The sequence below is a fragment of the Mandrillus leucophaeus genome, unplaced genomic scaffold (genome assembly GCF_000951045.1).
Source record: "Mandrillus leucophaeus isolate KB7577 unplaced genomic scaffold, Mleu.le_1.0 Scaffold20, whole genome shotgun sequence".
NCBI classification, from domain to species: Eukaryota; Metazoa; Chordata; class Mammalia; order Primates; family Cercopithecidae; genus Mandrillus; species Mandrillus leucophaeus.
The window spans coordinates 478,019-491,074 of record NW_012102032.1 but is presented as its reverse complement, the minus strand read 5'-3'; the positions used below and the strand labels follow the sequence as shown (position 1 = coordinate 491,074).

General features: G+C 36.5%; 1 protein-coding gene across 4 annotated transcripts in view; it reads right to left on the bottom strand.

Annotated features, from left to right (window-relative positions):
* Window positions 1-13,056, bottom strand: part of BCAS3 (breast carcinoma amplified sequence 3) — a 764,111-nt gene that overhangs the window by 438,097 nt on the left and 312,958 nt on the right. For all 4 annotated transcript variants that reach the window (XM_011979152.1, XM_011979154.1, XM_011979151.1 and 1 more), the window contains exon 15: window positions 7,817-8,081. In XM_011979152.1, the coding sequence (XP_011834542.1) occupies window positions 7,817-8,081 (265 nt within the window). The remainder of the gene's footprint in view (window positions 1-7,816; window positions 8,082-13,056) is intronic.

Here is a 13,056-nt window from a genome sequence, read left to right as displayed (position 1 = left end):
AAAAACTACCTATTGGGTACTATGTTCACTATTTGGGTGATGGAATCAATAGAAGTCCAAACCTCACCATCAAGCAATATACCCATGTAACAAATCTGCACATGTACACCCTTAATCTAAAAATTTAAAAATAATGATAATAGGTAGAAAGTGGAAAACGATCAGTACAGATAAAGGGTTTAAAGAAGGAGTAAATATATGAAATTCAACACTACTTTTAGAGGGAGAAAGTACATCACAAGCTGGCCTTGAAAGATGGGGTTGAATGTGTACCTGAAGAAGTAGGGAGAAAGTAATTCAGGTGTAGAAACACGGTATTGAAGCTGGAAAGCAAAGACATGTAATTAAATTTACTTAGGGCACAAATAATGATGGAAGATATGCTTTATTCATTCAAAAAAAAAATTTACTAACAGGTGAAAGGAATGCCTATTCTCCTAGAGGACTATTTCTTACCTTTGCCCTTCTCCTCAAAGCTCCGATACCTGCACCCATAGTGAGGATGGGTGCAGGTGTCGGAGCTTTGAGGAGAAGGGCAAAGGTAAGAAATAGTCACTTCCATTTCCCTATGAAAAAGGAAGCAACATCCTCTGTCCCCTCTACATTTTCCTCATTTTCCTGCTTCCCCTTACATCAATGCTCTCTGAAACACTTGTCAACACTGTCTTTTCCTATTCTTACTAAAATCCACTGGGACCAGGCACCTACCATCCCACCAAAAGTGTTCTTATCAAAGATACATGTCTTTTACACAAGGGGTTCCCAACTCCTAGGCGGTGGACTGGTACCGGTCTGTGGCCTGTAAGGAACCGGGCTGCAGAGCAGGAGGTAAGTGGCTAGCAAGTGGGCATTACCACCTGAGCTCACCTCCTATCAGATCAGCAGCAGCATTAGATTCTCATCGGAGCACAAACCCTATTGTGAACTGCACATGCAAGGATCTAGGTTGCACACTCCTTATGAGAATCTAACTAATGCCTGTTGATCTCAGATGCAACCATTTCATCCCCAAACCTCCCACCCCTCCCTGCACTGGCCCATGGAAAAACTGTCTTCCACGAAACGAGTCCTTGGTGCCAAAAAGGTTGGGAGCCACACTTCTACATTACTAATTTTAATGGCCTTCTGTCTTTTTCTCAGTTCTTGTCTTCATTGATCTATCAGTAGAATTTAACACATTAATCATTTCCTTCTTTCTAAAAAAATTAATTCACTTGGCCTCTAGGATTTCTCATATATAGTTTTCCTTTGTATGTCACTGGCTACTTAATGTCAGAGGGCCCCAGGACTCAGTCCTGGGACATCTCTTTTTTATACTCACTTACCTACAAGGTAATTTCATCTCATTTTTGTTTCAGCTATCATCTATGTGTTGCAAACATTTATCCCTATATAAATGACTGCTTTCCACTGAACTCCAGACTCATATAACCAACTACCTACTTAACATCAGTAGGAGGTCAAAGAGACATCATATTAAAGTTAACATGTCCAAAATTCCTGATCCTGTCCCCATCCCAAAACCTGCTTTATCCACAGCATTCTCCATTTCAACTGACACCAACCCTATCCTTCTCGACATTTAGGTTAAAAGTCTTACTCGTTATCTTGACTCATCTCTTCTTCCATACTTGACATAAAATGTACCAGAAATTCTGATGGCCATACCATAAAAAATATATCAATAATCCAATGACTTCTCACAATCTTCACTATAAACAACTTACTCCAAACCTCATCTTTTCTTGCCAGAATTTTTGCAATACTCTCCTAACTGGTCTCAACTAAGTGTCCACCATGTCCACATACAGACTGTGTGTTCTCAACACAGATTTCCAATCTAGTCTTGCCAAAACACAGTATTATCATGTCACTCTTATTCTCAATGCCCTCCAGAGCCCCCCTCCGCCCCGCCTCACATCTCATGCTGCGTGAAAGGCTGACAATGATCTGCCCTCGTTACCTCTCTGATCTCATCACCTATTATACACCTTACACCATGTGCTTCAGCCACACTGGTCTCTTTATCATTCCTTGAACATTCCAGGCACACTCCCACCTCAGGATTTTACACAGGCTGTTCTACATGAATTTCTCTCTTACTTCCATCAGATCTTTGCTCAGATGTCATCATCTCAGTAAGGCCTATGGGAAGCATACTAATTTCAAATTGCAATCCTCCCTAGGCATTCCCTATTCTTCTTCCCTCACTTTTCTCTGTAGCTCCATGGGAACATGGACATGTTTCTCTCTTGTTCAATGCTAAATTCCTGTAACTCAGAACACTGCCTGGACACAATAAACACTAATTAATGTTGTTGATCAAATGACTACATCTTAGAGATGTTGATTTTTTTAAGTTGTAACTATGAAAAAAAAGCTCTTCATTCTAGCAAGTAATTATTTAAATCTAAATTGTTCTTCTTAGAACAACTTCTAAAGATGTTTTAAAACTCTGGTTTAAAGCCTTAGAATCTGGTCAGGCGCGGTGGCTCACACTTGTAATCCCAGCACATTGGGAGGCCAAGGCAGGTGGATCACTTGAGGTCAGGAGTTTGAGACTAGCCTAGTCAACATGGCAAAATGCAGTCTCTACTAAAAATACAAAAATTCGGCTGGGCGTGGTGGCTCATGTCTCATCCCAGCACTTCGGGAGGCCAAAGTGGGCAGATCACTTGAGGTCAGGAGTCCGAGACCAGCCTGGCCAACATAGTGATACCCTGTCTCTACTAAATGTACAAAAATTAGCCAGGCGTGGTGGCGGGCGCCTATAATCCCAGCTACTCAAGAGACTGAAGCAGAAGAATCGCTTGAACCCGGGAGGTGGAGGCTGCAGTGAGCCAAGATCGTGCCACTGCACTCCAGCCTGGGAGACAGAGCAAGACTCTGTCTCAAAGCAAAGAAAAAAGAAAAGAAAAGAAAAAAATTAGCTGGGCATGGTGGCATGCACCTATAATCCCAGCTACTCAGGAGGCTCAGCAGGGGAATTGCTTGAACCCAGGAGGTGGAGAATGTAGTGAGCTGAGATGGCACCACTGCACTCCAGCCTGGGTGACAGAGCAAGACCCCATCTCAAAAAAATAAATAAAGCCTTAGAATCTATATCAATTGCCAAGATACAAATAGAAACACCAAAAAGACTTTGTGCTCATGGAGGTCAATCTAATAGGAAGCCTAGACATGTCAATGAATAACCTGCATATTATAATATGATAGAAGTATGCAGAACATACCAATATCAAGGATGACAAAGACTACAAAAAGCAAAAGAAGGCTTAAGAGAGGCACTAATATTTTAGCTTGCTTAGTAGGCATTCAAAGAGGTAATAATAGTGTCAAATAAAGAAAAGCTGCAAATAGGAAAGTTATCAAAAAATAAATACATGTGGCATACTCAAGGAAGGGTACAGAAATCTAGGTATGGTTAGACAAGAAGCTGGAAATAAGATAGGACATTTTCTAACCTTCCAGGAATATGGTGAGACACAAAGATCTTAAGCAGAAAATTGGCAGATCATATTTATGGTTAACAAAGGAAGTGCTTATGATAGTAAAAATTTGTTAGAGATTACTGATATAGATGAGGGAAAAAGTGATGATCAGGGATTCTTAATCATTTTTGTGCCACAAACTCTTTGGACCATCTGGGGAAGCCTGAGGAATATTTCCCAGAATAATACTTACAAGGCATGGGGAAAAGACATATAATTAAAAAGAAAATGAACTATATTACAGTATCAATATACTAAAAATAAAGTGTTATAGTAATGTATATAATCAATTAATACTAAAATATTATATAATAATAATAATTTCACAGTAGTGATGAGTAAAAACAATATTTTAAAATATATTCAATAATGCAAGACACTTCAAGATATATATTTCATATATAAAGTGATATGAGTATCTCTGCATTTTCTACTGGTAACAGTCTCACAAGTATGGTTAATATTTTTGTCATGTATTTTCCATGTTCATAATAAAAAGGAAATGCTTACTTTTGGTTAAAGGATAGTGAATATAAAGATGTAAATTTTCTTCCTATCCTGTTCATGGATCACAAGAACTCCTCAACTAGACAAAGTGGATGTTCGGGCAACAAGATAGGAAATGGAAGAGATATTTATAAAGAATATATTTCAAATAAATAAACATCCTCTGGAAAGTTAAAAAAAATTGGCAAATAGATAAAATAATCCTAACCTAAACTGGATTGGGTCCAAAGAGTAAAAAGGAAATACCCCTATATCAACTGTTATTTAACAGTTTCCTTTACTTGGCTAAAAAGAGCACAGACAAACAACGGTAATACCGCCAAAACATGATTCATTTTCAAGATGAATCCCTCCCTGTTCAATGGTTTACATTGTTTTTGACCAGCATCAGACTGTTTACCCACACAAACTGTAAATACATCATTTTTAGAACTAACCAACAACAATGCCCATTTTGTTATGACATGTAAGATACAAAAAAACATGAAGAAAAATGACCATCACTGTAAGGTCCATGCTTCAAAAATGAGAAAAACTACACAGAGAAATAGAGGGAAATAAAATTTTAACACGTGTTATCTATCAGGAGGAATAGGTTGTCTGAAATTCCTTGCTTTCCAAAGGAAATCTTAAGTACAGCAGCATAGTCAAACAGTGTAGATTCTCCTCTCTGAGATTTCTGCAAAAAACATGAGGAGAGACATGAAAGCAATAAAGCTCAGCGAAAACAGTATATTTTGACTTGGAAATCTAGTATTGCTCTTTAACTACTGTCCTTTTACAAATGACAAAATCCTTCATTGGAACTTTGCAACCTTCAGCAAAAGTATATTGAAAGATATTTGTTCGCAGTCATTTAATATCTGTCTTTTCCCATGGAATAGAAGATCCATGAGGGTAGGAATGACCATAATCTTTTGTGCATATTATGCTCGAAGCCTAACACAGAAACCTCTTATGTGGTTTGCCAAATAAAGAAGCAAGAATAAGAACAAAAAAGAAGCTCAAGGGAATATTTTCTGAAGACATATAAGTGTAAGGATCACAAATTCTTCTTAATTTACTAATACATCTGTGGTTTCTCTTATTGACCTAGCTGTCCCATGTGTACAGTGAATCGCTTTGCCAAAAGACTTTGGTAAAATTTTATGTTAAGAAAAACATTTAACACAAAAAGAAAAGCCCCCAAAGAACCTATACTACATATCTACATAGAGAACACAATTTTAACACTAACACCAAAACATGTAACTAGTTAAGTCTGAAACAAAACGTCTTACAAATAGCTGAAAATATCAATATCTCACAGCTTTCTAAATTTTATTTTATAAAAATTCTATTTTTTTTAAATATAAGCATTGTTTTTTCAATTTTTATTTTATGTTCAGGGGGCACATGTGCAAGTTTGTTACATGGGTAAAACGGCATGTCGCTGAGGTTTGGTGTACAAATGATCTTGTCACACAGGTAGTGAGCATAGTACCCAACAGGTAGTTTTTCAACCTTCACCCCCTCCCACTCTCCTCCTCCAGGAGTCCCCAGCGTCTACTATTCCCATCTTTATGTCCATGTATACTCAATGTTTAGTTCCCAATGACCTTTTGCATCTAGGACTGATTCTAAAAACTTTCAACCTTAAATATCATGGGTCACTAGTTAAGTTAAATACACATGAATAACAATCATTCTCATTAAAAATAATAGAACAAAAGCATAAAGTACGATCTCAGGAGTAGAGAGGTCCCATTTTTTTGAGTTACAAAAGTCCCAAGGATAACATTTACCTATATTTTTTCCGTCTATCTTAAAGCTTCCTACAGTATGTATGTGTGTGTATACATACACACACACATCTGGAATTCATCAGATACTACAAAAGAATGTGTAATGTGGTCAGTATAGAAGCTGAAACAAATTAAGAAAGGTACATACTGAAAAGAATTACAAAGAAGTACTCAAATACGTGAACACACATATTCATAACAGCAGTATTCACAATAACCAAAAGGTAGAAACAACCCAAATGTACATCAGTGGATGAATGGATCAATTGTGTTATATTCCTACAATGGAATATAATTTACCCACAAAAAGGAATGAGGTGTTAATATATACTACAATGTGGATGAACTTCAAAAACATTATACTAAATGAAAGAAGGCAGAAACAAAAGGTCATATATTCTATAATTAAATTTATATAAAATACACAGAACAAGTAAATTTAACAATCTACAAAGCAGAGAGTGGTGTTTGCTAGGGGTTTAGGGGAAAGAAGAATGAGGAGTAAGTGCTTAAAGAATATGTGGTTTCCTTTTGGAGTGAGGAAAATGCTTTGTAAACAGAGGTTGTGGTGGCACAACATTATGAATGTACCATCACGTTTACATGGCGAACATTATGTTATGTAAATTTCAGGTCAATTAATAAAATAACAATGACTTTCTGTGGTAACCATAATCTCTCTATATAAGATTCCCCAATCTTGAAAACCTAATATGGTCACCCATAAAGGGAAATCTGCAATGCTCCAGAAAAGCCAACGTCTTCTATCGTTCTAGTGAGAATGAAATGGTACAACCACTCCAGTGTTATTTATCAAGGTTAAGATTCATCTACGTTATGATCAAGAATTTCCACTCAAAAATTAGTATACATATTATCCCCAAACCTGAAACCATGCAATGTACATCAGCAGTAGTAGAAAGGATAAATAAATAGAAGTACAATGGGATAAATGAGAGCTGTAAATAAATGAACTAAACCTACCTGCAACAACAAAACTTAATCTCACAAATACGTTAAAGAAGCCAAAGATATCAAAATATACATACTCTATAAATTCATTTACATAAAATGGAAACAACAGTGTTTAAGGACACTTGCTTAGGAGTAGAACTATTTTAAAAAGTAAAGAAGTGGTTACCATAAAAATGAGAATTGTGGTTTAATGTTATGCAGAAGGTATGCAAAAGAGAGATTCCAATAATGTTCCATTTATTGATTGGGATGATGGTTACACAGCTACTTGCTCTAAGAAAAATTACTGAGATACACTATTTTTTGTTTTTCCTGTGACACACTAGCAGAAATCCCACCAATCCCATTTTAAAATAAAATGCAGCCGGGCTCACGCCTGTAACCCCAGAACTTTGGGAGGCCGAGGTGGGCGGATCACAAGGTCAGGAGCTCAAGACCAGCCTCGCTAACATAGTGAAACCCCATCTCTACTAAAAATACAGAAAATCAGCCAGTCGTGGTGGCAGGCACCTGTAATCCCAGCTACTCAGGAGGCTGAGGCAGGAGAATCACTTGAACCTGGGAGGCAGAGGTTGCAGTTAGCCGAGATTGCGCCATTGCATTCCAGCCCAGGCTACAGGGCAAGACACCATTTCAAAAAAAAAAAAAGCAAATGGTGCTCTATCTAAAAAACACATTACCCATGACTATTTCTTTCCAACAATAAATACTTCTTACTAAACTACAGTGTCCCATTGAACACAATGTTCTGAAAGAGATAAGCAAAAAGGAGGTTCAGTTCCCTGAAGTTATAAAAATAGTTCCAAGTTTTATATTCCATAAATATGATACCAAATATCCCTTATATATTGAAACAGGGAGTTAAAATAGCATGGTAAAGATCATCATTACTATATCGGCTCCAATTTATTAAATGATTTAATAATTAAGAATTTCATATAAGCCTAAGATCTTCTTTTTACATGAACAGACTATAACAAGTTTAGTTTTACCCCAGATCTGTAAAAATAAGGACAAAGGGAAGGAAGATTCAAGACAACAGTGGAGACAGAAAATTACCATGCAAGGGTGACCCAGAAGGGCTGCTTGATAGACCTGGAACAGGGCTACAGCGACCTCCTTGCTTAGACGTCAGTTCTTGTTCAATCTCTTCCAGTCCAGCACTTTTCTGGAAACGGCTCATGCGATTCACTACTCGTGGTGACATATGTGTACGAACACAAGGCTGGCCACCATAAGGGTTGATGGGGAAAACGTGGGAAGTACCCCGGAGAGTACTGACCACAACCCAGCGACAGTCATGGCTGAAGCAGATGTCTTGTACCTAGAAATGAGATAAGAAAAGATACAAAAATGTCTCAAACCACTTGGATTTATCTAAGAGTATTGCACATCACCAAATATGAATATAAATGATTGCCTCATTATCAAATGTACCTAAGATCAGGTAATAAATAAAAATTTATTCTACAGATGAGTTTCACAATGACGGCTGACCAAAACTCCATTAGGTAGAATGTTATTTCAATAGTCAGGGATACAGGATCTTGAAGAGAGGTGAAATGAAAGAAATTAGGATCTTAAAACACTCAGTGCCCTTTGCCCCACAACACACACACATAACTGATAACAATAATAACTCATGTATCTGCAGTGGCTCATGTATTTGCAAGCTTTTTCTATAAGAGGCCATATGGCCTTATAGGATGTAAAAGCTCTACTGTCTGTTGCAATTACTCAACTCTACTCTTGGACTGTCAAAGCAGCCATAGAACATATGTAAATGAATGAGTGCAGTTATGTTAAAAAAAAAACACAAAACTTTATTTACAAAAACAAGTGGTGAGCCACAGACCTAAGCCAGGGAAAGTTAATTGGTAAGACACATCATACAGTGAATAAAGAATCTCCAGTATTTTTGAATTAGCAAATTGAATTTACTACCTTTATCTCAATATCAGTCAACTGCTGACAACTTGAGCAAAAATATCTCCATTTACTTATTTGAGAAAAAATTAAAGAACGCTAAGGAAAATTTGATACTGTTATAAGCATTTTTAAGCATAGCCTCTAACAGGAAAGCAGGTCACAGATACTTAAGTTTTCTACACTGACTAAATTAATTTTCCACCACCTAAAACAATTGTCAAATAGTGTTTTTAAAAATCCAGACAAGAGAAAAAGCACAGTAGAATAAAGATATTTGTGAATGAAACTTAACATGAAAAAATATATGGATACAGTGAAAGCAGTACCAAGAGGGAAGTTTACAGTTATAAGCACCTAAATAAAAAAAAAGGAAAACTTCAAATAAACAATCTAACAATGCATCTTAAAGAACTAGAAAAGCAAGAGGAACCCAAACCCAAAATTAGTAGAAGATAAATAATAAAGATCAAAGCAGAAATAAATAAAATTGAAATGAAGAATACAAAAGATTAACAAAACGATAAGTTGGTTTTTTGGAAAAATAAACAAAATTGACAAATCTTTAGCTGAACTAAGAAAAAAAGAGAGAAGATTCAAATAAATAAAATCAGAGATGAAAAAGGAGACATTATGACTGATACTACAGAAATTCAAAGGATCATTAGAGGCTACTATGAGCAATTATATGCCAATATGTTGGAAAATCTTGAAGAAATGGATAAATTCCCAGACACATACAACCTAACAAGATTGAACGATGAAAAAATCCAAAACCTGAACAAACCAGTAACAAGCAATGAGACTGAAGATGTAATAAGTCTCCCAGCAAAGAAAAACCCAGGACCAATGGCTTCACTGCTTAATTTTAGATGTTTTACCAAACATCTAAAGAAGAACTAATATCAATCCTACTCCAACTATTGAGAAGAATAGAGGAGGAAGGAATACTTTCAACCTCATTCTACAAAGCTAGTACTACTCTGATACCAAAACCAAACACATACATAAGAAAGAAAGAAAGAAAGAAAGGCAGGCAAGAAAGAGGGAAGGGAGGGGAGGGGAGGGAAGGGAAAGAAACCTACAGGCCAATATCCCAGGTGAACACTAATGTAAAAATCCTCAACAAAATACTAGTAAACCAAATTCAACAACACATTAAAAAAAATCATTTATCACGACTATGTGGAATTTATCCCAGGTATGCAATGACAGCTCAACATACACAAATCAATGTGACATGCTATATCAAGAGAATAATAGATAAAAACCATATAATCATTTCAATTGATGCTGGAAATACATTTGATAAAAATTCAACATTACTTCATAATAAAAACTCTCAAAAAGTGAGTATAGAAGGAAAATACCTCCACACAAGAAAAGCCAGGTACAATAGACCCACAGCTAGCATCTTACTGAACAGGGAAAAACAGAAAGCCTTTCTGCCAAGATTTGGAACAAGACAAGGATGCCTACTTTTATCACTCTTATTCAACAAAGTACTGGAAGTCCTAGCCAGAGCAATCAGACAGGAAATAAAAGGTATCCACATTGGAAAAGAAAAAGTCAAATGAGCCTAGTTTGCAGAACATATGATCTTATATTCAGAAAAACCTAAAGACTCCACCAAAAAAAACTATCAGAACTGATAAACAAATTCAGCCAGGTTGCAGGATACAAAATCAACATACAACAATCAGTAGCATTTCTACAGGCCAAATGTGAACAATCTGAAAAAGAAATTTACAAAGTAATCCCACTTACAATAGCTACAAATAAATAACTAGCAATTAACCAAAGAAGTGAAAGTCCTCTACAATGCAAACTGCAAAACACTGATAAAAAGTAACTGAAGAGGACACAAGAAAATGGAAAGATATTCCATGTTTATGGATTGGTAGAATCAATATTGTTAAAATGTCCATACTACCCTAAGCAATCTACAGATTGAATGCAATCCCTATCAAAATGCCAATGACATTCTTTACAGAAACAGAAAAAACAATCCTAAAATGTATACAGAGCCACAAAGGACTCGGAATAACCAAAGTGATCCTGAGCAAAAACAAAACAAAACAAAACAAAACAAAACAAAACAAAACAAAACTGGAGGAATCACATTACCTGACTTTAAATTATACTACAGAGCTATAGTAACTGAAACAGCATGGTACTGGCATAAAAGCAGACACATAGACCAATGGAACAAAACAGAGAACCAAAAAACAAATCTACATACTACAGTGAACTTACTTTCAACAAAGATGTCAAGAACATATATTGGGGAAAACACAGTCTCTTCAATAATCAGTGCTGGGCAAACTGGATATACATATGCAGAAGAATAAAAATAGATCCCTATCTCTCGCCATACACATAAATAAAAATGGATTAAAAACTTAAATAAATCTAAGACCTCAAACTATGAAACTACTACAGGAAAACATTTTGGGAAACTCCTGAACATTGAACTGGGCTAAGATTTCTTGAGTATTACCCTACAAGCACAGACAGCCAAAGCAAAAATAGACAAATGGGATCACATCAAGTTAAAAAAGATTTTCAACAGCAAAGGAAACAAACAACAAAGTGATAACCCACAGATTAGGAGAAAATATTTGTAAACTGTCCATCTGACAAGAGATTAATAACTAGAAAATATAAAGAGCTCAAACAACTCAAAAGAAAAAACATCTAACAATCCTATTTTAAAATAGGCAAAAGATATGAATAGATTTTCTCAAAAGACATACAAATGGCAAACAAGTATACGGGAAGGTGCTCAACATCAATAATCATTACAGAAATGAAAATCAAAACTACAATGAGATATCATCTCCCTCAAGTTTTAAAAAAGGGCTTTTATCCAAAAAACAGGTAATAGCAAATGATGGCAAGGATGTGGAGAAAAGGGAACCCTCATACACTATTGGTGGGAATGTAAATTAATACAACCCACATGGAGAACAATTTGGAGGTTCCTGAAAAAACTACAACTAGAGCTACTGTATGATCCAGCAATCCCCCTGCTAGGTATATACCCCAAAGAAAGGAAATCAGTATATCAAAGAGATATCTGCACTCTCATGTTTATTGCAGCATTATTCACAATAGCCAAGATGTGGAAGCAACCCAAGGACCCATCAACAGATGAACGGATAAAGAAAATGTGGTATATATTGTGTATATACACAATGGAGTACTATTTGCCATAAAAAGAAAGAATAATACCCTGTCACTTGCAACAACATGGACAGAACTGGAGGTTATTATGTTAAGTGAAATAAGCCACTTGCAGAAAGACAAACTTTGCATGTTCTCACTTATTTGTGGGATTTAAAACTTAAAACAATGAACTCAGCCAGGCACGGTGGCTCATGCCTGTAATCCCAACACTTGGGGAGGCCGAGGCAGGCAGATCACTTGAGGTCAGGAGTTTAAGACCAGCCTGGTCAACATGGTGAAACCTCGTTTCTACTAAAAATACAAAAATTAGCCTGGTATGGTGGTGTGCGCCTGTAATTCCAGCTACTCCGGAGACTGAGGTGGGAGAAACTCTTGAACCCAGGAGGTGGAGGTTGCAGTGAGCTGAGATCGCGCCATTGCACTCCAGGCTAGGTAACAGAGAGAAACTCCCTCTCAATCAATCAATAAATAAAACAAAATAATGAACTCATGGAGATAGAGAGTAGAAGGATGTTTACCAGAGGCTGGAAAGGGTAGTGGAGGGAGGAGGGGGGAGTGGGGATGGCTAATGGGTACAAAAAATAGAAAAAAATGGATAATATCTGGTATTTGATAGTACAACAGGGTGACTGGAGTCAATAATTTAATTTTACATTTTTAAATAAATAGAATGAATAAGACCTACTATTTGATAGCACAATAGGGTGACTACAGTCAATAATAACTTAATCATATATTTTTAAATAACTTAAAGAATATAATTGGGGCCAGGTGTGGTAGCTCACACCTATAATCCCAGAACTTTGGGAGGCCAAGATCAGGAGTTTGAGACCAGCCTGGCCAATGTGGTGAAACCCCGTCTCTACTAAAAATACAAAAAATTAGCCGGGCATGGTGGCGCACGCCTGTACTTCCAGCTACTGGGGAGGCTGAGGCAGGAGAATCGCTTGAACTCTGGAGGCGGAGGTTGCAGTGAACTGAGATTATGCCACTACACCCCCGCCTGGTTGGCAAGAGTGAAACTCTGTCTCAAAAAGAAAAAATATATATATATGTATTGAATTGTTTATAACTCAAAGGATAAATGCTTGAGGGGATAAGTACCCCATTCTTCACTATGCACTTATTCGACTTTGTATGCCTGTATTAAAACAAAATATTTCTTTTTTTTTTTTTTTTTTTTT